The sequence below is a fragment of the Chionomys nivalis genome, chromosome 7 (assembly GCF_950005125.1).
Source record: "Chionomys nivalis chromosome 7, mChiNiv1.1, whole genome shotgun sequence".
Lineage (NCBI taxonomy): Eukaryota > Metazoa > Chordata > Mammalia > Rodentia > Cricetidae > Chionomys > Chionomys nivalis.
This window is the reverse complement of record NC_080092.1, coordinates 74,012,060-74,035,762: the sequence shown is the minus strand read 5'-3', so window position 1 is coordinate 74,035,762 and position 23,703 is coordinate 74,012,060. Positions and strand designations below refer to the sequence as shown.

The window sequence follows — 23,703 nt, the reverse complement described above, 5'->3', positions numbered from 1 at the left end:
AAAAAGAAAAAATGCTAAGTATCTATGAACTGAAATTCAGTATTATTTCAGAAAAAGCCAGTGACTTAACCACAGTGCCCTGAAGAACTATCTTTTGGTCCCATCACAGCCATTTGTTGGAGGTGATTTTTTTTCTTTTCTTTTTGAGACAGGGTTGTCTTGGAACTCTCTCTGTAATTCAGGCTATACCTTATTATTGGAGGTGGTAACTTATGAACTGGGCATGGTGAGGCAAGTGTAGGACAGCCTGTGACTCACAGTGCAACCTGTTCTGAAACCCTCAACTGCCCTGCTGCTCCCCCCAATCTTGATGAACCATCGTAGAGAAGCCCTACCCTATTTCAGTGTTTCTAAAAACACTATGATCCTTCTCACTTTCAGCTCTATAGGGATTGTCATTAACTGAATTTATATCTTAGACTGATTTTGATTTTTTTCTATTTGCTTCCCACTAGAATGGAGGATGGCAGAGATAAACTCAGCGATCTTATCTGGAATTCATATCTTCAAATAATCCTAAAGGAGAGGCCAGGTATGGTGCCACTGTTTATAATCCCAGTACTCTGAAGACAAAGACAGGACGATAGTGAGTTCTCCACCAGTCTGCCTTACATAGCAAGACACTATCTAAAAATAACTAAACCAACCTAAAACAAGCAAACAAACAAACAAAAAAACCAAACATGAAACGAAAACACCCTCAAACAGAAAGTCATGCAGCAGGTAGATGTGTAGACACTCACCCATGCCAGATTTACCATCTGGGTATGTGTAGACTTGTCCATTATTTTTGATAATTGGGAGATTGGAAGGTAAAGGAGCAACTTCTTCTTCACTCTCTTCGGAGCTGGAGCTGCTACTTGTGTCCTCACTGCAGCTATCATAGCCGTCAAACATCCCGAACGAATCTTCTTTTTCTTTTGGATTGTGAAGAATGTTCTGTCTTTGTAAAGAAATCAGTGACATATGACAAAGTGCTCACATATAGCTCTTTACAAGCCCTTAATACAAGTTAAGTGAGATTTGACAAATGAAATCTAGAACTGAGAACAGAAATTTTTGTTTGCTCATTGGTATAGGGTCTTTGTAACAGCTCGGGTTGGCCTCAAACTCAGGTGATTCTCCAACTTCAGTCTCTCAAGCTGCTGGGATTATAGGTGCAGGTCTAGCAGACAACATTATCTTTTAATGAAATATGAAACACTGTGGCAAAATGAACTTCTCTACTATGAGACACAAACTAGTTTGCAAATTTAATAATCAGAGAACTGAGACTGATGTAATGACTTGGGTATTTAATGAGGCATGTCCCGCTTCCCATCAAAAAAAAAAAAAAAAAAAAAATCACACCAGATCCAGTCTTTAAAAAAAAAAAAAAACGAGATATAGTTAGGTGGTTGTGGAGCAGGGATGCAGAGGCAGATGAATCTCTGAGTTCCAGGACAGTTATGGCTGTTACACAGAGAAATTCTGTCTTGAAAAACAAAACAAGAAAGAAATGCAAACATGAGCCAAGCGGTGGTGGCGCACGCCTTTAATCCCAGCACTTGGGAGGCAGAGGCAGTCGGATCTCTGTGAGTTCGAGACCAGCCTGGTCTACAAGAGCTAGTTCCAGGACAGGCTCCAAAACCACAGAGAAACCCTGTCTCGAAAAAAGCAAAACATTCTTTTTTTTAAAAAAAATTTATTTATTTATTATGTGTACAATATTTTGTCTGTGTGTATGCCTGCTGGCCAGAAGAGGGCACCGGACCTCATTACAGATGGTTGTGAGCCACCATCTGGTTGCTGGGAATTGAACTCAGGACCTTTGGAAGAGCAGGCAATACTCTTAACTGCTGAGCCATCTCTCCAGCCCCAAACATTATTTCTTAATTTGCCTTTTTTAATCTAAATTCTAAATTTCTTAAAAAAAATAAATGTATGTGCATGTTTTTGTTTTTGTCTGCATGTATGTCTGTGTACCAATTGTGTGCCTGTTTGTTAGATCCCCTGGAACTGAGTTATATGGACACTTACAAGCTGCCATGTGAGTGATGAACCTGTGTCCTCTGGAAGAGTGTCAACCACTGAGTCATCTTTCCAGCCCTGTTTCTTACTTTGATGTAGGAGGATCTTCTTTTTTGTGTTGATTTCATTGGTTAAATAAAGAAACTGCTTTGACTTTTTGATAGAGCAGAAAATTAGGTAGGCGGAGTAGACAGAACAGGATGCTGGGTAGAAGGCAGTGTGGCAGACGCCATGGCTCTCTGACCCGAGATGGATGTAGGTTAGAATCTTCCCAGTAAGCCACGACATCGTAGTAATCACAGATTAATAGAAATGGGTCAATCAAGATGTGAGTTAGCCAGTAAGAGGCTAGAGATAATGGGGCAGGCAGTGTTTAAATGAATACAGTTTCTGTGTTATTATTTCCGGGGCTAAGCAGGCCTGCTCACCTCATCACTACATTATTTTGAGACAAAGTTTGCTTGTAAGGCTGGCCTCAATCCTCCCGACAGCCTGAGTGGCTGAGATTACACAGGTGTGTCTTTGGTACCCAATTTGGTTTCTCAGATCACTTCATGTAACCTCAAAAACACTGACTTAGGCGCATCCCTTGGAAAATTTTGCATGCATCAATAAAAGTAACTCCCAGCTCCTTTATAGCACTCGTCTGTTGTTCCGAGCAAGTTTTGGATAGTTTTATAAATCAAATCTATCTTCAAAGAATCAAAATTTGATACTATTGGAATATTTAAAGGAGAAATCAGACTGGTAGGGAATAGGCTAATCTTTATTTGATAGTGTGGTACTATGAACACAGAATTCTGACCAACCTGCCAATATTACTTGAGAACTCAAGTTTTTTCTTAGTTACCAGCAACTACTTATCAAACACACGTGTACCTCACTGTAACTGTATACAGCAGACACGGTTCTCATAAATGGTGTCATAGACTGAGAAATGGAGCAGTTATGGGCAACAGAATAACTAAGATGGAGCTGATAGCATATTCAATGGTGATACCATCCTCAGTGAAGTGTTGTATAGTACGTTCATCTGGAGATAAGGTCTTTCTTTTTTTTTTTTAAATTTATTTATTATGTATACAGTATTCTCAATATTCTGTCTGCATGTATATCTTCAGGCCAGTAGAGGGCACCAGATCTCATTACAGATGGTTGTGAGCCACCATGTGGTTGCTGGGAATTGAACTCAGGACCTTTGGAAGAGCAGGCAGTGCTCTTAACCGCTGAGCCATCTCTCCAGCCCGATAAGGTCTTTCTTTTGGAAGGAAGCCTGTTAAGACACAGGATGTTCTAAATGGGGGTAAAATGTCATCTTTTAGGGAAACTCCTTAAGATCAGGAAGTAAGCAACTCAAGGCTGCAGGAAGTCCCTGAAACTGATCAGATATGCTAGATGCCCCCTCCCTAAGCATATAAGTACTAAGAATTGCTGAGAGACACTGGAAGAGGCAAGAGACCAGCTGAGCTACATGTAGTTTGTGTAATATTCTCCAGGTTTCCAGTTTTTGTGAGCTGTTACCTATGCTGGGGTAGGCTTTGGTGACGCAGCTGTCATTGAGTCATTTCTGGTCCTTCTAAGTAACCCCTAACCCCATACTCAAGTAACCCCAATAAAACTAACTGACTCACTGAGTTGGAATTCGGTGGTATCTTTGATTTGTCATCAGTGCCTATCTGAGGCAAGTAGGCATTTGCTCATGTCCCCCCAGGAATAGTGTCACACAACATAAGGTAAGAAACAAAGGGTGACCCTTGAATATCTTCTGTTGAAACAGGCAGAAGAAGGATCAAGATAAAGGATAATGAGTTGGGCATAGTGGCTCATGCTTTAGTTTTGGCATTGGGAATAGGTTGGGGTATAGAGTGGTGTGAGAGTGTGTATATGTGTGTGATTGAAGAGGCAAATGGAACTCTGTGAGTTTGAGGTCAGCCTGGTCTCTATTGTGAATTCTAGGGCAGCCAGGGTTACATAATAGAGAACTCTGTCTAAAACTAAAACCAGAAGATAAAGGATTTGGGGCTATAATAACCTAGATACATTAATAGTGCAGCTATGCCTACCATGAGAGAATGGAGACGATGTACAGGGGGATTTGCAGTAAGATCATAGTAGTCCTTTTAGGTTAACTCAGGTCAGGATTCTTTTCCCCACAGGGCCAAGAGAAGACTGTGTATGAATGATTTATGCCAGTATATGATTTACAATGTTAATACCAGCTAGATTAGACTAGGAATCTCAAATAAATTCACGCAGAAATATCCATGAAGACTTCATGGAGGGCAGTGAGATAGCTCAGTGCTTGTAGCACAAGCCTAATAACCTGACTTCAGTCCATGGACACCATAGTGGAAGGAGAGAATCAACTACTGGAAAATTATTCTGTGATCTCCACAAGTGCCACGGGGACACACACACACACACACACACACACACACACACACAGACCAATAATAAGCCCAGCACTAGCAGATCTGTGATTTCGGGGCCACCCTAAGCTTCAGGACAGATAGGGCTATACAGAGGGCCTTGTCTCAAACGACAAAAGAAGACAAAAACAAAACAACATTCCCCTAAACAAAAAAAATCACCCAAGTCCCCAAAACAAAAATAAAGACCCCCAAAGTTTTCATATATGCCTACTACACATCCAATTCATTTAGCAAGTAATACGTGTCAACTCAATAGTTTATTCTAACCCTACTTTGAGAAATTACTATCTTGAAGTTTCAAGGGATTAAGATTCCAAATGGCAGTTTTAATAATTACAGACAGTTAATATTTTAAAAAGAGTTAATGCCAGATATGCCTTCTAATTTGCTTTCTGTTGCCGTGATAAATACTATGATTAAAAGCAACTTGGAGAGGAAAGGTTTACTCTGCTTACATTTGAGCCCATCACTGACAGAAGTGAGAGCAGGACTGAAGCAGAGGCAATGGAGGACCAACACTCCTTACTGCATGGTCCTCTGGTCTGATCCACTAGCTTTCTTTCAGAGCTTGGTACACCTCCCTAGTGATGGTACCCCCTGTCCCCGCCCCCCACCAGTGGGCTGGGTCCTCCTATAACAATAAGTGTTCCACAGACTTAAAACAGGTCAGTCTGACTTGAGCAATTCTTCAACTGAGGTTCCTTTTCCCAAGGTGATTCTAGGCTTGCCAAGTTGACAATAAAGCTAACCAGCTAACTATCTGTTATTCCAACACTGAGGGCTGAGGCAGGAGAATCACAAGTTCAAGGTTAGCATCTGTTACATAAAGTAGCACGATCATTTAGGAATTTTTTTGTGCTTTCAAGGTGTTTTAGAGCCTTTAATATGATTATAGACATTATTAAAGAGGATATACAGTATGCAGTAAACATCTAATTTATTCTGAAGGCTCAGGTTCTAGAGGAATGCTTTCTGACCTTTTCTAAGGTTCTACTACACACAGAAAAGATTTTATAAACATGTGGGAGAATAATTCCCTGGACAAACCTAGGCTGAGAAATCTGGGCTATGCCAACATACCATATGAGTATTTGACATATTTGTAAACGTTAAAAAAGTTTTTTTTAAAAAAATTATTTTTAGTTATTAAGTATATTGTGTGAGGGTAGTGCCCATGGAGGACAGAAGAGTTCATACCCACTGGAGTTGAACTGCAGGTGGTTGTGACCTGAACTTGGGTTTTTCCAAGTGTAGCAGGTGTTCTTAATTGTTGACATTCTCTGTAGCCCAATGTATTCTTAAGAAAAGCTATTCTCTAAGAATCTTCTTTCATTAAGATAGTCTATTGGTGAATTTACATGTAAAATGTAACAGATTTACTTTACGTAATTTACCAGCTTTATTACGGCAGCTGCATCTTCAATAAAAGGGTTAATGGGAAAAAGAATCTTGACTTCATGCAAAGAGGACCTATAAAGGAGTCTTTTCTACGCATTTTCTGGGTGGACAGAATTTTTTGTTTTTGTTTGACAAGACAGGTTTCTCTGTAGCTCTGAAGCCTGTCCTGGAACTCACTCTGTAGTCTGTTGACTAGGCGGCCACAAATTCACAGACTCGCCTGTCTCTGCCTCCCAAGTGCTGGGATTGAAGGTGTGCGCCACCATGTCCAGGTTTTATTTTTATTTTGTATATATGGTATTATTTTATTATTGTTATGCATATATGGGTGTTTTGTACCACATTTATGCCAAGTGCCTGCAGAGTACAGAAGAGGGTACTGGATCCTCTGTAACTAGAGTTACAGATGGCTGGATGATGGGAATTAAACCTGGAAAAGCAGCCAGTGTTCTTAACCACTAAGCCATATCTGTACCCACAGAATTCCTTTTCTTTTTAAAAAATAACTACAGATAGGCCTATCCTGTTGAGTAAGTCTGAGCAATTACTCTGTTTTTTATTGTACGAAGACCCCTATGGCAAGAAGTGGCTGCAGTCCACCAGTACTTCCAAAGCTGAAACTACTTCAAGTTTTATCAGGCGACAGTGATATATAATTCAGACAGTTGTAATTTTCAGATTTGTCAAATATTACCAAGTAATCAATTATCAGACATGCAACCACCAACTGTTAGTAGAAACAGAATGCAGGTCAGAAGAGGTTGTTGAATCCCCTGAAACTGGATTTACAGGCAGCTATGAGGGTGCGAGTTAAATGAAACTGGCCCTCTGCAAGAACAGTGAGTGCTCTTAGCCCCAGAGTGCACAACAGTGAGTGCAGTCAGGGCCAGTGAGAGCTTACCGTCTCACCTGAAATAGATTCTCAGGACTGAGCAGAGGAAGGAGAACAACTCCTGTACACTGTCCTCTGATTTCAGAGGCATGATTATCAGAGGCATGCATGTATCCCATGGTCTTCCTCTCAAGACAGAGTATCCAAAATCCAATTAACAAATACATTCAGAAAACAAAGTAAAACAGATGGATCAAATACCATTTCTGTACTCTAAAAGGGCATGTAACTCCAGCCTAATATATACCACATGAAAAGACTGGTAGAAAACTGGAAATTGAAATGCAAAAATACAACTTACAATATTATCAAAAGTTATGAAATACTTAGAAACAATAAATGTGGTAAAAGAGAAATGAGAAAATAGCACCAACAAAATAAAGATCTAAATGGAGAGGAGGATCATGTTCTTGAGCTAGAATTAATATCACTAAAAGACCAACTGCTTTTCTTCTGGATTTTTGAGACACCTTTACCCACATTCCACAGCCAACTACATGTTGGAAGTTGCCCATCTACATAATATTAAAAAATAGTTAAGAGAATAAGAGCAAGGCAACCAGAGACTGGGAGGAAGTATTTGTATATTACATACATGACAAGGATTTGTACTTAGATGACAACAGCAACGAGTATTGAAACTCAGAGAGCCCAGTAGGTGGAGAGTTTACCTAGCATGCACAAGCCCTGGGTTTGGGTTTGGAGGTGAAGTCAGGAGGATGGTTAGTTCAAGGTCATCCTGGACCACAATCCAATTTGAGGCCAATGAACTAAATAAGACCCTATCTCAAAAACAAAACAAAAACACCCCCAATCTCCTTAATGAATGGTTGGTGACATAAACTTGTAATCCCAGCTATTTGAAAGGCTAAGGCAGAGAACTCCAAATCTGAAGACAGCTTGGGCAATTTACCAAGACCTTGCCTTACATAAAAGAATTAAAAGAAAAAAAAAAAAGGACTGATAATATAGCTGGACTGTGCACAGGGCCCTACCTAGTACTGAAAGAGCACGCAAACAAACAAAAATACAAACCAAAACAGAATAGTGTGGGGCCACTCCCAGTACTTAGGTTAGAGGACGGCAGGAATTCAAGCTCATCCTCTTCAACAAAATGAGTTCTGGGCCAGACAGCTTAGAGTACAAGAAACATTATCTAAAACAAAACAAAACAAACCTACAGACAGAACAAAACAAACACACTCCCAAAATAATGAAAGAAAAAACAAAATCACTTTAGTGACTAAAACAATCTATTTTAAAAATGAGGCAAAATACTTAACAGACATTTCAAAGTTACTCAGATGGCAAATAAAGACATAAAAAGCAGCTTAATATTTTTAGCTATTGTAAAATATAAATTAAAACCATGAGACAGACTGGCCAGATTGCAAAGCCTGTAATCCCAGCATTAATGCCTTTAAGACCAACCTGTACAAGGCAGAGGAAGACCAATGCTTGAGGCTACTTTGGGCTACACAGCAAACTTCTGTGTGAAAACAGCCAGAGATAGGGCTCAGTGGTTAAGAGCACTTGTGTCTCTTGAAGATGGATCTGGGTTTGATTCTTAGAATCCACCAAGTGGTTCACAGCCATCTGTAACTCCAGCTGTAGGGGATCCAGTGCCGCCTTCTGACCTCCACAGGCACCAAGGATATACATGATGCATTTATATATGCAGCACACATAAAATGAACAAACTGACTTTAATTCCTGCAGAGGTAGGTAGATCTCTGAGTTTGAGTTGCAGGACAGCTGGGGCTACACAAAGAAACCCTGTCTTGAAAAGACAAAAATCAAAAAGCAAGAAAAAAAAAAAACAAAAAAAAAAAAAACAAAAAACCAGAAAATGGATAGGAGTTGTAGCCTAGCTGGTAGAGTGCTTGCTTAGGAAGACTGAAGCCCTGGGTTTGACTAATCCTTAGCAAAGCATAAACTGGGTGTTGTGTCACATGTCTGTAATCCCAGCATTTGGGAGGAAAAAATGTTCATTTTCATTTTTTTTTTTTTTGATTTTCAAGACAGGGTTTCTCTGTGGTTTTGGAGCCTGTCCTGGAACTAGCTCTTGTAGACCAGGCTGGCCTCGAACTCACAGAGATCCACCTGCCTCTGCCTCCCAAGTGCTGGGATTAAAGGTGTGCGCCACCACCGCCCGGCTTCATTTTCATTCTTAAGGATGAATCCTAGACTCTGTCTCTTCAAACACCACTACCACCTTCACTTTTGAGCCCCTTCAGGAATCCAAGTAGGAATCTATACACACATATATATAACACAGAAGTATATACACATTTAAGGTAATTGTGAATCTATACTTTTACTTCCAATCCTTAATTTACCCCCCTAAAGACTTCTCCTTCTCTTCCCAGTCTATATGCATTTTCTTTCAAAGAGAGAAGGGTGTCTTGAGAGAAAAATCAACTTATTCAAGCCTTTTATTTGGTATGTGCGTGGTATATCCATATGTTTTTGTTTATGTATGTGAAAATGCATGAATCACAAGGTCAATTTGTGAGGAGGTGTCCTCCTCAATCCCTCTCCACCCTATTTGTTGACATGCTATCTCTCACTAACTGATTCAGGTAAAGTGGCTGTCCAGAGAGCTCTAGGAATCTGCTCTTCTTTACCTTCCTCAGTGCTGAGATTACTTGAGTCTGTGGAGGTATTTTGTTTGTGCTATAACAAAGCTTGCCTGAAAATAAAAGTGCGGAGTTAGCCACTAGTTAGCCATAGAGGCCAGACAGTGGTGGTGCACACCTTTAATTTTAATACTCCCAAGACAGGCAGGGGATCTCTGTCAATTCAAGGTCACCCTTGACTACACAAAATTCAATCAGTTTAAAAGAGAAAGAGGCAAACAGTGGTGGCTCACATTTTAATCCCAGCACTAGGCAGGTGGAGACAGGAAGTGATACGGCTAGGCAGAGAGAAGAATGTAAGGTGGGAAGAGACAGGATCTTGCCTCCTTAGGTCTGAGGTCTCCGTAGAGGTACAAAGTCACCTTTACTTCTCTGATCTTTCAGCATTTACCCTGAGATCTGCTCCAGGTTTTTATTATTAAGACCAATTAGAATGTGTGCTACAGGCGTCCATTACCATGCTTGGCTTTTTACACCGAGGTGGGGGATCCAAACTCAGGCCTTCTTTTGCAATGCAAGCTCTTTATCAATAGGGGCATCTCTCCAGCCCCTCCTTTCTTTCTTAAATACAAAATTTCATAAATGATAATCTACATAGAATATATATCATTCCTTTCTTTGTAAAAATATCTAGTTTTTGATATTTTGTATGCTCCAATAAACTTATCTATATGTGTTTTATATTATGGAAAGCAAACAGCTAGTATATAATACAGTTAGTTGAAAAAGACTGAAACATAGTAAAGTCCCTTCAAAAGAAATTTGACCAGATCTGTTTTTGTTCCAGCAATATCTAGAATGCTATCCCAGGGGGATATATTCTCATTTTTGTTAAACAGATGGATGAAAATGATCTGTCAGTATAGTCCTTCACACTTCTTTGGAAAGAAATAATGTCAAACTTTCAGGAAGACTAGAAGAACTGCACAACAAATGCCTGTGCGCTCAAATTTACTGGTAACATTTTGCCCCATTTATTTGTTCTTCTCTCTGAATACATAGTTTAAACCACATACCCCTAAGAATAAAAACATTCTTTCATACCTACACTATGGTTTTCAGCTTAGGAAATTTATTAATAATTTATTAATAATGCTGTACTTTCTGTCAGGCCTAATCTAGCATTTGGGAAGCTGAAGCAGGAGGAATCTGAGTTTGAAGTCAGCATGGGGTACATACATAGCAAGTTCCATGCTGATGAGTTATGCAAAAAAAAATTAAATAAAAAATAACTCAAATAACAAAAACAAACAACTATATCACCACCTCCAGAAACAAACCTAGCCATTAGGGCACTAACTGCTAATCCATTATCCATATTCTGACTGACTTAATAATGTCTTTGGAAGTTTATTTAGTTATTTATTTTTGAGAACACAAGTTCTTCCTTTTTTTTTTTTTTGGTTTTTCGAGACAGGGTTTCTCTGTGGCTTTGGGCCTGTCCTGGAACTAGCTCTGTAGACCAGGCTGGTCTCGAACTCACAGAGATCCACCTGCCTCTGCCTCCCGAGTGCTGGGATTAAAGGCGTGCGCCACCATCGCCCGGCTAAGTTCTTCCATTTTTAATAGGATTTTCTTTCCAGTTTGGGGTTTAGCTGGTATGTCTTCGTTAAGTTATACACTGCTATAATAGTGATGACCTGTTTACAAAATACTGCATCTTGAGGCACAGGATGGCACCTAATGGCACCTCACTGGTGATATTAATTCTGAATAGCTGGTAAAGGTCTAGTCTAGTTTTCTCATCCTTTCCCCAGGACACTAACATGCAGATATTTTTTAAAGGTTTGTTTGTTTGTTTGTTTGAGACAGGGTTTCTCTGTGTAGCTCTAACTGTTCTGGATCTTACTATGTAGACCCGGTTAGCATTGAACTCACAGAGATTTGCCTGTCTCTGCCTCCCGAGTGCTGGGATTAAAGATGTAGACCACCATGCCAGCTAATACCATTCTTTATAGTAATCTCACATCTGGTTTAGTATGAGATAATTTCTGACAAACAAAATTAAAAATTATTTTTTAATTCTAGTACTTTTAAATGTTGAAAAGGCAGGATCTGCCCAGAGTTGAATTAACTGCTAACTCTGAGGGAGTGAACAGACCCATGTTGGAACTTCCAGAGCACAGCCCTGTCATTAGTGACAAATGACTATAGGGTAAAGTTCAGAAACATAGAAGTACATGATAGAAACCTAGTACTTACAAGTGGTATTTCAAATCAGAGGTAAGATTTCATAATGGTGTTACAGCAGTTAGGTAACCATTTAAAAACATGATAGATCCTTCTCACCACTCATGAGAATGAAGTCTAAATGACTCAGAGACTTAAAGATAGAAACTGTACAAACACTAGGAGAAAATGGAGGTGAATTTTTCTACATTACAATTTAGGGAATTTTTTCTGATGTTGACTCATAGAGATAAAGGGAAGGAAATGCTGGTCCAGTGAGTGTATACTCACCATGTCCAAGACCCTGAATTTGATCTCCAATATTAAAAAAATAAATAACTTGGTACATTTTATCACACCACCCACCAAGAAAGGGTCTTACTATGCAGCTTTGACTGGTTTAAACTCACTTTGTAGAATAAGTTGGCCTTGAACTCATAAAATCTATTTCTGCCTGCTTAGTTCTGGGGTTAATCAGATTTTTTTTAATTCCATGCTAAAAAGTTTCATAAACTTTTATGAAAGCAAGATTTGCATATAAACCCATACTAACCACAAACAACCGTGGGGAGAAAAGGTTTTGACTAAAAATTCAAAAGGTACATAAACAAAAGAAAGTATGAAGGTCTGGTTGACCTGTGAGTGCCTTTGATACCAGCTCTAAGGAAGAAGGCACATCTTTGAGTTCAAGGCCAGCCTAGATCTACCTAGTAAGTTCCCAGGTCTACATAGGGAGACCCTGTTTCCAAAAAAAGGGGGGGGGGGTGGGGGGTAACCAGTAAAACTATCCTATGTTGAGGTATGAGATGCTGGGTTTTTAATACAGGAGTGTGGGGATAGCATGTATAGAGTTAACTTTTCAGGAAACTGTTTTTGCAATGGGTCATTTTACATTCCTAATAATTCCTCCCCCACCACACCCCCATAATAAATTTGTCCACTGACAGAGTAAGCCAGATCAAGATGAATTGAAAAAAATGTAACTCTATACATGCTATCCCCACACTCCTAGGTATTTAACACACGAGAAATGGTATCAAAACATCCATATAAAACACACAGAAATGGTCTACTGCAAACAATCTAATTAGCAATCCCCAGTCTGCATAGAGTACAAACACACGAACCCGAAACCCTTAATTAAATAGCAAGCACTATGTACTATATATACTCACATGTGCTACTCTGCTAGGACGAGTAGCATAGGTTTGTTGATACCAACATTACCAGAGGCACACAGTGCTGCCTGAACTATTACTGTTTCAGCTACAGCTATGCTGTCACCAGGCAATAGGAATTCTTCAGCAGCATAATATCTCATGTCGTACACGGAGCTGATTGAATGGAATATTGTTATGGTGCACATGACTGTGTTTCATCAGTCTTTCATGTGGTAAGGTTCTGCCTTTTCTTTTTTTCCAGACAGGGTTTCTCTGTGTTGCCCTTGTTGTCCTAGAACTTTCTCTGTAGACCAGGAATTCAGAGCTCCTTCCTGCCCTTTGTTTTTTTTTTTTTTGGTTTTTCGAGACAGGGTTTCTCTGTGGTTTTGGAGCCTGTCCTGGAACTAGCTCTTGTAGACCAGGCTGGTCTCGAACTCACAGAGATCCGCCTGCCTCTGCCTCCCGAGTGTTGGGATTAAAGGCGTGCGCCACCACCGCCCGGCCCTTTCTTTGTTTTTGACAAGGGGTTTTGTCTTGTAAATCCAGGCTGGCTTTGACTTACCAGGAGGTTGAGGCTGACTTCCTGGTCCTCCCATCTCTGCTCTGGATGGATAACAAGTGTACACCACGACTGGCACACTTCTACTGCCAGTAACTGCATGTTTTGGCAGTGCATGGAAACTTATTTTATATTCTAGCGTGTCCAATTATTTTAAGACAGTTTTGCTATTATTTTTCTAGGGCTTTTCATATTAAACAATCACATTACCACGAAAGAAACTTTTATTTCTTCTTTCTCCATTGTTACCCCTTTATTTCTCCTTTTCTGTTTATGGGCTCATACTTTCAGCATACCATTAAACAAAAGAGACAGTGAGAACACTTACTTTGCTCTGGATCATTCTTATTAAAATGCTGGCTTTAAGATTAAGGTGCATATTTATTTGTTTCAGGTAGTGTCTCTAATTAGTTGAGGCTGGCTTTTAACTCTCAATCTTCCTGTGCCACCAACCAAGTACTGGATTAACAGGTATGTATTTTCATGAGTCTGGCTATTTCTCTACCATTTAGAGACTGCTTCATGACTGTCTATAGTCAAACCTAGTTAGTCATTTAATACTGTGTAAGGTACCTATTTATTATTAAGATAAAATGTTAATAAATCACCTCTGGATCCATTCTTGCTTTTTCAATGTTTTTTATTAGAAAAGGTGTTTGTTTACAGGCCTTTAGACCAAGTAATAAGTTACACATATTTCTAAATATGGAAACATGTTATTTCCTTAAAAACCAGAGACTACATATTCAAGGTTTACAATCATATTCCTGCCTTATCAGCACTTTTTATTTCTTTGTACTATCTTTATCAATTTAGAAGTTATGTGTTATTCCTGCATTATAAAAACAATTATGTTTTTCATTTTGCATACTAATATAGCATTGGGAATACTTCTACTTTCTACCTTTGTATTTATTTTGTTCTTGTTTGAGCTAGTAGTTTATTTTTATTGATGTGCTTAGGGTTATCAGTGTTCCTCTCCTCCCTGCTCTGAGCTGCGACCTACAGATTAGGATTACGATAATTTAGCACTTTTTAGAATTTAAGTATGGAGCCAGCATACGTCTTGGTGGGTCAAAGTATTTACAATGCAAACCTGAGGACCTGCGCTTGACATAACATAGGAGAGAACTGATATCACAAAGTTGTCCTCTGACCCCCATATAAGGCACACATTTGTGAATATGTATGCACATAAACACACAACTAACTGAATTCTAAAGATTGTAATTTGAAGCTGGGCTTGGTGGCACAGGTCTTTAATCCCAGTACTTAGAAGTCAGAGGCAGGCGGATCTCTGTACAAAGTGAGTTCCAGGACAGCCAGGGCTATTACACAGAGAAACCATGCCTCAAAAAGCCAAAACCAAACAAAAAATCCAAACCCCAAAACAACAACAACAGATATTTATAATCGTATTTTCCTCTAACCACCCATGAAGCCTTTTACTATTGAAAGACACACTTTTGAATGTGTAATAAGAGTTCAAGACTTCCTGTCTAATCTGAAAAGCTCTCATGTACCTTTCCTATCAATTTCTACTTTTGTTCTAGAGTTCTGTTTTTATAAATGCAGGCTGAGAATTCTTTATCTTTTTTTTTTTTTTTATGAGACATTTTTTTCTTTTTTGTAACCCTGGTCATCCTCGAACTCTGTAAACCAGGCTTACCTCAAATTCAGAGATTTACCTGCTGGGCTTAAAGGTGTTTATCACCTTGTCCAGAGGGTATCTTTGTCTTAAATGCTTCAGAGAAGAAGCCTTTAATTCACAAAAGGGAATATATCATATGGTATAGGTTAAGAATATTTATTTAAAATGCTTGGGAGCAAATCAAAACAACTCTGATATTCCATCTTACACATGTAAGAATGGCCAATATCAAAAACACTGATGACAACTTATGCTGGAGAGGTTGTGGGGAAAAGGGAACACTTCTGCATTGCTGGTGGGAATGCAAGCTGGTACAACCCCTTTGGATGTCAGTGTGGCAATTTCTCAGAAAACTAGGAAACAACCTTCCTCAAGATCCAGTAATACCACTTTTGGGTATATATCCAAAGGATGCTCAATCGTACCACAAGGACATGTGCTCAACTATGTTTATAGCAGCTTTGTTTGTCATAGCCAGAACCTGGAAACAACCTAAATGCCCCTTGACCGAAGAATGGATAAGGAAAATGTGGTACAATTACACAATGGAGTACTACACGGCAGAAAAAAAATAACATCTTGAATTTTGCAGGAAAATAGATGGAGCTAGAAAACATTATTTTGAGTGAGGTAACCCAGACACAGAAAGACAATTATTACATGTACTCACTCATAGGTGGTTTTTAAACAGAAAACAAAGAAAGCCAGCCTACAAACCACAATCCCAGAGAATTTAGACAACAATGAGGACACTAAGATAGACTTACATAGATCTAATCTACATGGGAAGTAGAAAGCAGAAAAAGACAAGATCTCCTGAGTAAATTGGGAGCATGGGGATCTTGGGGGAGGGCTGAAGAGGGGAGGGGAGAGGCAGGGAGGGGAAAAGAGAAAAATGTAGAGCTCAATAAATATCAATGGGGGGGGAGGGAAAATGCTTGGGAGAATAAGAATTTTAAATACAAAAGTAGGCACTGATTTCATTTGCCCTGTTACAGTTTCTAAAATAGCTGGGGTTACAGGTCTGTGCAGTTTCAAATGTGGTCTCACTCCGTAGCCTAGGCTGGCCTTGGGCTAATCTTCCTAGACTTTGGGTGTGAATACCACACCTAGATTATTTACCCCTTCTTCCTGAAAGACAAAGTCAGATTAGATAGTTAAAGCTGGACTTTACCTTGAAATCTCTGCCTTTTCCTTTAAGTGTTGGTGTTACAACTGAATATCACCATGCACCAGTCTTTACATAGAAATATTCTTATTTTTGGCCTGGAGAGATGGCTCAGAGGTTAAAGAAACCAAAAATATAAGAAGTATTCTTATTTTCATTACACCTACGTTTTTCTTTTTTTGGAGACAGGGTCTCACCACATAGCCTTGTCTAGCCTGGAACTAGCTAGTAAACTAAGCGGGTCTTGAACTCCCAAGCATCCTCCTGCCTCTGCTTTCTAAGTGCTGGGATTAAAGGTATGGCAACTTTTCTGGCCCCCTTTTTAAGAATTTATTTTTATTTTATTTTATGAGTGTTTAGTTTGCACGAATGTCTGTCTACTACTTGTGTCTCTGGTGCCTGTAGAGTTCAAAAGAGGGTGCTGGATACCTTGGAACTAGGTGACAGAGGGGCTGTGAGCAACCATGTAGGTTACTAGAAGAGCAGCCAGTGCTTTTTTAAAAATTTGTTTTTGTTTTTCAAGATAGGGTTTCTCAGATTGGACCTGGTTGTCCTGGAACTAGCTCTTGTAGACCAGGTTTAAACTCACAGAGATTCTTTGCCTCCTGAGGACTGGGATGAAAGGCGTGTGTCAAGTAAGCCATCTTCTCTCCAGCTACTATACCTACGTTTTGACTGTGTACTATCACTTCAGGTTAGGTCAAATTTTCTGCCTGTGTGGTGTTATATGGTATTCAAAATGTTTTGAGTTTTGGGACACTTCAGACTTTAGATTTTTCGGGTCAGGGAAGGTCAACCTAAATTTAAGATTAGGAGCTGGCCACTGGCAGTGCATTCCTACCTATAAGCCCACCATTTCAGAGACTGAGGCAGGAGACTGCAAATACAAGGTCATTTTAGGTGACACAAATTCTGTCTCAAGAAAATATGAACGTTTCTGTGCCTAATTTCTTTCAATCAGCATGGCAAGACCCATCTGTCACTACATTACATCTACAAATGGTAATGGTCCATTGCCTTTTATTACTAAGTAGTATTCCACTTTATCTATGTATTAGTTTATCTTTTCTCCATCCAGCTTTGACTATGAACAACACTGTCACTAAATTTTTGTATAAGGAACAAACACATTACATCTCTTTATGGGGATCTCTTCTAAGACCCCCCTGCCCCAAGAATGGCAGAAACTGAAGAGGATAGTTCTGAACCCTATGTAGACAACATGTACTCCCGTACAATAAGTACCTAAAAAGAACTTTAATTTATACACTAGGTACACATTATGTATCATTAATAAAACATCACAGCCAAGTAGTGTAATGAGAGTTATGTGAATGTACTTCACAGAATCTTACCGAGCTCCCTCTTCTAGTGACGACACAATGCGTATACAGTGAAGATGATAGAGATTTAGGTTGTTATATACCTAAAGGTATTTGAACACAGCCTGTGACACCTTGATAGTTAAGCTGATAATCAAGATGGATAAGAAGTAATGGTTGGACATGAAGTGTGCAAAGCATGGAAAAGTTGAACAAAGAATAATTCATGACCTAGACAGAGATATGAGACGTTTTCTCAAATCTTTTTTGTTTCGTTTTTTTTTTTTTTTGAGAGAGGGTTTCTCTGCTTAGCACTGGCTGTACTGGACCTCTGTAGACCAGGTTGGCTTCAAACTCACAAGAGTTCCATCCATCAATCTTCCCAAGTGGTAAGATTAAAGGTATATGCCACCACCGCCTGGCTATTTTCTCAAATCTTAAACTTGTGTGATTAAGTTCAGATGAGAATTTAAGAGATTTAGAAGCTAGAAAGCTACTTAGCTTTGCCGGCCTGCCTCATTACAACACTAGGACCAAATGCATCATCTGGCTAGTGATTAGGTTCAAATTCTACACTTTTGAGTCCAATTTATTGTTCTATCAGTATTACAAATCTGGATGGCACAATCACTTGGACCTCACTTTACTTTTTTTTTTTTTTTTAAAAGAAAATATAACTTACTACAAAGGAAGAATGTGTGATAAAACATCTTACAAATGGGCTGTTAGCTCTTCAGGAAAAAAGTTATGAAACTAAGTATGAACCTGAAATGCTAACTAAAAAAATAACATAGCTTTATAAAAATTAATTAGGAAACACAGTGGCCTAGAGGGTCTTAAAGATTATTACCACTGTTTAATTTTTGTGTGTGTGTATGTTAGGGATTAAACTCAGGGCCTTGCAAATGTCAGCAAGCACAGGCCTTTAGCCACACCCCTGGTGCATTTTAAAAATGTATTTGGAACAGGCATGATTGGTGAGATGGGTGGAGAGAAACTTGCCACTAAGCTTGATGACCTGAGTTTGATCCAAGGATAGAGAAAGGTTCTAAGCTGTTTCCTGACCTCCACACATGCTATGGCACGCACACCCCCCCCTCCAATACAAACATGCAATAAATAAAAATTGAATGAAAAGTCATATAATCACTGAATAGAAGCTATCTAATACTGAGTTAGAGACATACATGTATACAAGGGGTTATTTTCCCATGCATAACAAAATTTAAGAGATTAAAATAAAGTCTAAAAGTAAAGTAGCCTTTAAATTACAACGCCAAATACCAGAAATATAAAAATCTACTAGATTTAGTATGTCTGCTCTTAGACTAGACTATGAAGTAGGCGCAAATAATTGAGCTACAATAATTTAAATAAATGATATACAAGCAGCTTTATAATAGGGGTGGCAATTGTACAATGAAAAGGAGATCTGGGAAGATACTGACAGAGGTACTCAATTTTTAAGTGCAGTAACTGTATGGTATTTTGTGTTTAGACAAATAAAGCTTGCTTGGAGATCAGAGGGTGGAGTGAGCCACTAGTTAACTGTAGAGGCCAGGTAGTGGAGGCACACACCTTTCAATCTCAGCACTTGGGAGGAAGAAGATCAGGAGTTCAAGGCCAACCTGGGTCATACAAGAGTGAACCAGGAGGTGGTGGCTCCAGCCTTTAATCCCAGCACTAAGGAAGTGGAAACAGGAATTTATGGCAGGTAAAAACAGGATCTCCCCCAGTCAGTCTCAAGATTCCTAGAGACAGGATTTCCCCAATTTAGCCTGAAACTTTGTAGTGGGAAGGGGCTGGCCGCTCTGCTTCTTTGATCTTTCAGCTTTCACCCTAAATATGTGACTTGCCTTAGGGTTTTTACTGTTAAGACTAATTAGGATTGTGCTTCAAGTGATCATCACATCTCTGGATGGAGGCTTACAGAAACCCTATGAAAAGATGAAGACTTGATTCTCACCCCATATTTCAGATGAAGAGAATGACATTTAAGGCAACATGCAAACAGTCTGAGCCAGAACCCATTTTGTTCAGATCTTACTTCTACTACACCAGAGGAGTTCAAACTCTAACTAATTTGGTAAGAAAAACTTTCTGGGACACACTTTAAACAAATTCTTCACAGGGCTTGGTGCACACACCTAAAACCCTAACAATTTGGAAGCCAAGGCAAACACAGGTTCAAAGCCAGCCTGGGCTATGAAATAAGACTTTGTATAAAGAAACCAAACTGGGCTAGGAAGATGGCAGAGTACTTGCTGCCCCAGCACTAGGACCCACATTCAGATTCTCCTGCACCACATAAAAGAGGTCACAACAGTGAAGTGGAGACTTTAGTTAGAGACCCTACTCAGAGAGTAAGTAGAGAACAGTAAAGGAGAAAACACCCAATGCCAACCTTTGGCTTCCAAATACATGTATGCCTTCGTAACACACAAACACAAAGACACCCAAACCAGACCACCACCACCAAGTTTTCAGCTGTTACAGTAGAGCTAACCACCACCAACCCCAGGAAAGGGACATTTGTAACTAGTGTTTTCCACAGATGAGCCCAGTGGTCACACTGTTCTAATACTTGCACATTCAATTTGGAGCGATGTGGCTGTTTAAGGTGACATCAAGTAAAAGCGATATAAGATACCCAATGTTTCTGTCCACTGCTACATTTTAAGTGCTCAACAGTCAGTGTGGCTGGTGGTTTCCATACTGGCTAGCACATAGAACTGCTATTACAATTACTGCAGAAAGTTCTATTACACATCAACAAATGATTCTATACCCACCCTTCAACTATGAGGAGAAAATCAAGGCATCTGATGCTGTCCCACAAGGCCACAGGGCTTGACAGTGGCAAAATTGCAACTCCAGCCTCTTCTAACAGTGTTCCCCTGACTATCACTACCCCTGTTTCTTACATTCAGGGTTTATCCAAGCAGATTTATAGCCTGTAACTTTTCATTATGCTTTCTAGCAAAGCCAGAAGAGAAACTATAAATTCGTGGCATTGGGGGGGGGGTCCTTAATAAAAAAGCTTAAGAAATATTAAGTTCTTGGCTGGAGATGTAGCGTAATAGTGCTCGGCACACATGAGGTTCCGGGTTCACTCATCATCACTGCATAAACTGGATATGCTGGCCCACGCCTCTGAATCACAGCGAGCTGCAGGCCAGGAAGGGATATTTGAGAACCTACCTCAAAACAAAAATCAAAAATTCCATGACAATCTAAAAGTAAAATATGCATCTTTATTTTATTATTAAGGTACTAAGGATACCCTATTAGGACCTATTAGAAGATAAATCTAAGCTTGTAAATACAATCTTTTCTGTCTTTATGATTTTTATTGTCATGTATTTGAAACCCTGAGACACAGGACAACTTATGGTCTTTGAATTTTATGTGGAAGGCTAATTCTCCTGTTGTTTTTGTGAAATGGGGGGGTTTACTGTACAGCCCTGTATACGCTGCCCCTTGGGTGGTGGGATTAGAGGCAAACACCACTATCTCTGGCCTAGACAGATATGGAAACAATTTTAAAGATGAAAAGGTGAAAAATAAGGAGCAATACAAAACAGTCGATTTCTCTAATTTTAGAATGTGGTTATTCAGATCACTCCTGGCTTTCAGTAATTTAGTACTTTAATGGATATGACATTAACACACAGTTTTTTATTCATAAACTACAATTATGTTTTAGTTTGAATTCTGTGTTTTAACACAATTTAAAATAATCTGCTTTACTTTTATTTACAAAAGTAACTAAGGGACAAGAAGGAGCACCTGGGTATCGGGAAAAGACCAAGATAATAAGATCCGTGTATATAGCCAGTCATAAAAATACAGTGATGCCCTCTTTAAAAACAAAACCAGTTGTTCCTGTCTAGTATGTTTAGAATGCAAATGCTTCCAAAGTCAGTCAAATTACGTCATGACAGCTCATGTTTAAAGTTAGCAGAAAAAAACAACTTAGAACTCTATAGTGACTCAAATTTCGAAGATGTGAGTAAGGAGCTCCGCAAATTTTCACAGCTAGGATTCAAATCTACATTAAATTTTAGTGACTAGCCCTGCGAGAGGACACTGTATGCTGAAGTTCACAGAAAGTTACAAAATGGCTAAAAACCTTGGCTCATCAGAAGACATTATCAACAGACACTTATTCAAGACAGCTTTTGCCCTAATCTGCAATGCATTTGCAATCCTTGAATATGGGGTTCTATATAAATAGAAGCTACTTGGTATTCAGAGGAGGTGGTGCAAAAACAGCTATTTTCTTTCTGAACACTCTTTGGTGCTGAGGTAAACAGTCTGAAACAGAAGAGCAAAGCAACAGTCTCTATCATAGGTTGGAGAACAGAAACAAGTTTGCTTTAACAGTATCAGGAGCTACTGGAAGTTAAGCACATCAGTGGGTGCCAATCTGTGTCTGCAAGTGAACTATGAAGGGACAAATTCTGGCGCATATTAATACTGGGAGGATTAAAAATACTTAAAACTCAAAAGTAAACATTAAAGTGCTATAAACATTTTCAGTCTCATATAAGATATAATTGTAAGGGGGGGAAGATGGCTCAGTAGGTAAAGGTTCTTTCTGCCAAACTTGATAACCTGGGACTGATTCCTGGGTCCCACATGGAAGAACATGAGGTGATGACCTCAACCTGTCTTCTGACCTATACACACACAATGTAGTATGCCCTACCCTATAAATAAATTAATGTTAAAAAAGAGCATTTTTGACTTTTTGGAGGGGACACGGTTTGCAAAGACCACAAGTCAAACTGATGGGAAAGAATAGTTTTGATTATTTGTCTTCCAGGTATTGCCTTTATCAGCGTCAGTACTATTCCTTCCCCAGTTCCGATTTTAGACCTTTTTAGGAAAAGTGATTCAGGCAACAGGCAAATGCACAATGACATTAAGGAAAAGAAATGGGGTTAAAATCCCTAATCTCAAAAAGGAATACTAGCGAGACAGTCATGAAGTCCCCACATAGCAACAGTCTGGCTTCCGGGAGAAAAGTACCAACCATCCTCAGCCATGTAAGTAGCACACTCACAACTGACCCAGCAAAGTTTTCAGTTGGCCTTCACTATCTCTTAACTCTCCCCACCCCCTCCTGCACTTCCCTGCTCTTCTTTCCTGGCACACAAAATATAGGCCAATGAGCAGTGGGTGGGTGAGGAGGATGTGAGAACAAATTTGAGAAGTAAAAAAGGGAGCAACTTAACCAGGACATGAATGAGACTGAAGGGTCTAATACGGGCAGACGAACAAGTATCAGAAAGACTGGAAACAACGGAAGGTGCCTTCCTCGGCTGCAGCGCGTGTTCTATGTGTGTAGTTTAAGTAGAGGTCAGACTACCTACCACTTGTCGGAAGCTGGACAGGGGCGGCTGCTTTGGGTGACTTCTAGTGTCTCTTCGGACTCTGAAATGTTAGGATTTCTAGTTCACAAAGGAGACCGTGAAGATGATGGAAGTCCACCGACTTGGAACTCTTCTGAAGCAGCAGCCTTGGCGGCTGACTCCCCAACACCACTCCTACGTCTCCCTCCCACACGTGCCCACCCCGCCCCCTTTCAATAGCAGCACCTCCACGTGCAAAATGCCTCCCGGCACTGGCCCCCCTCTAGTGGGCTCCTTCCCCTGCAAAGCCCTGAAACTCTGTATGCGCCTGCCCCCACACCCCAGAGAAGTGAGGACAACACTCTCCCACCCTTGGCAGCTAAAAAAGGAAAAGTCTCCCATCTAGACTTTCTCCTCAGCCAGAACGGGGCTGGGGACGGGCAGAGAAAAACTTTCTTCTCATATATTTTTTTTTCCTTTTCCAGAGATTTAAGAGAACCCCAAGTCAGAGGTTGAGGGGGGAGGGGAACCCCTTGAACGTTTAACGGCCAGTAGGGGGAGGGGAGCTCTGGAGACGGAGGGGGCGTGGGAAGAAGAAACAGCCCCGCGAGCGGGGTCCCGGAGTGGCAGGCGTCCCCCCCCAACCTGGCACACAAAGCGGCTGCTGCGCTCGGCTCTCACCAGATCCTTTGTGTTTTCCATCAGGGCCTCATGGGTAGGGGCCGTCCGTGCTCCCCGAGCCCGCGGCGCCCCCTCTTCCCCCGAGCAGGGGGCGGGCGCCTCTCCCCGGGACTGTGGCGACTACAGGGGAGGACCCCCGGCTGGGCCCGGGCCAGTGGCGGCAGTGGCAGCCCCCGGATTTCCCCCCTTTAACTCGGGTGGCCCCAGGATATCAACAACATTAGCATAGCCCTCCCTCCCCAGCGCGCCTGCGCCGTGACCCGCG

The 23,703-nt window shown here is 40.3% G+C and overlaps 1 protein-coding gene across 7 annotated transcripts in view; it reads right to left on the bottom strand.

Annotated features, from left to right (window-relative positions):
* Window positions 1-23,703, bottom strand: part of Mbtd1 (mbt domain containing 1) — a 68,316-nt gene that overhangs the window by 44,162 nt on the left and 451 nt on the right. For 4 of the 7 annotated variants that reach the window (XM_057773673.1, XM_057773676.1, XM_057773677.1 and 1 more), the window contains exons 1-3: window positions 23,439-23,655; window positions 22,779-22,839; window positions 744-943 (exon numbers count right to left, since the gene is read on the bottom strand). In XM_057773673.1, the coding sequence (XP_057629656.1) occupies window positions 744-897 (154 nt within the window). In that variant the 5' untranslated portion in view covers window positions 898-943; window positions 22,779-22,839; window positions 23,439-23,655. Of the gene's footprint in view, window positions 1-743; window positions 944-22,778; window positions 22,840-23,438; window positions 23,656-23,703 lie in introns of those variants that run through there. The other 3 variants (XM_057773675.1, XM_057773679.1, XM_057773674.1) reach the window with 2 other exon arrangements.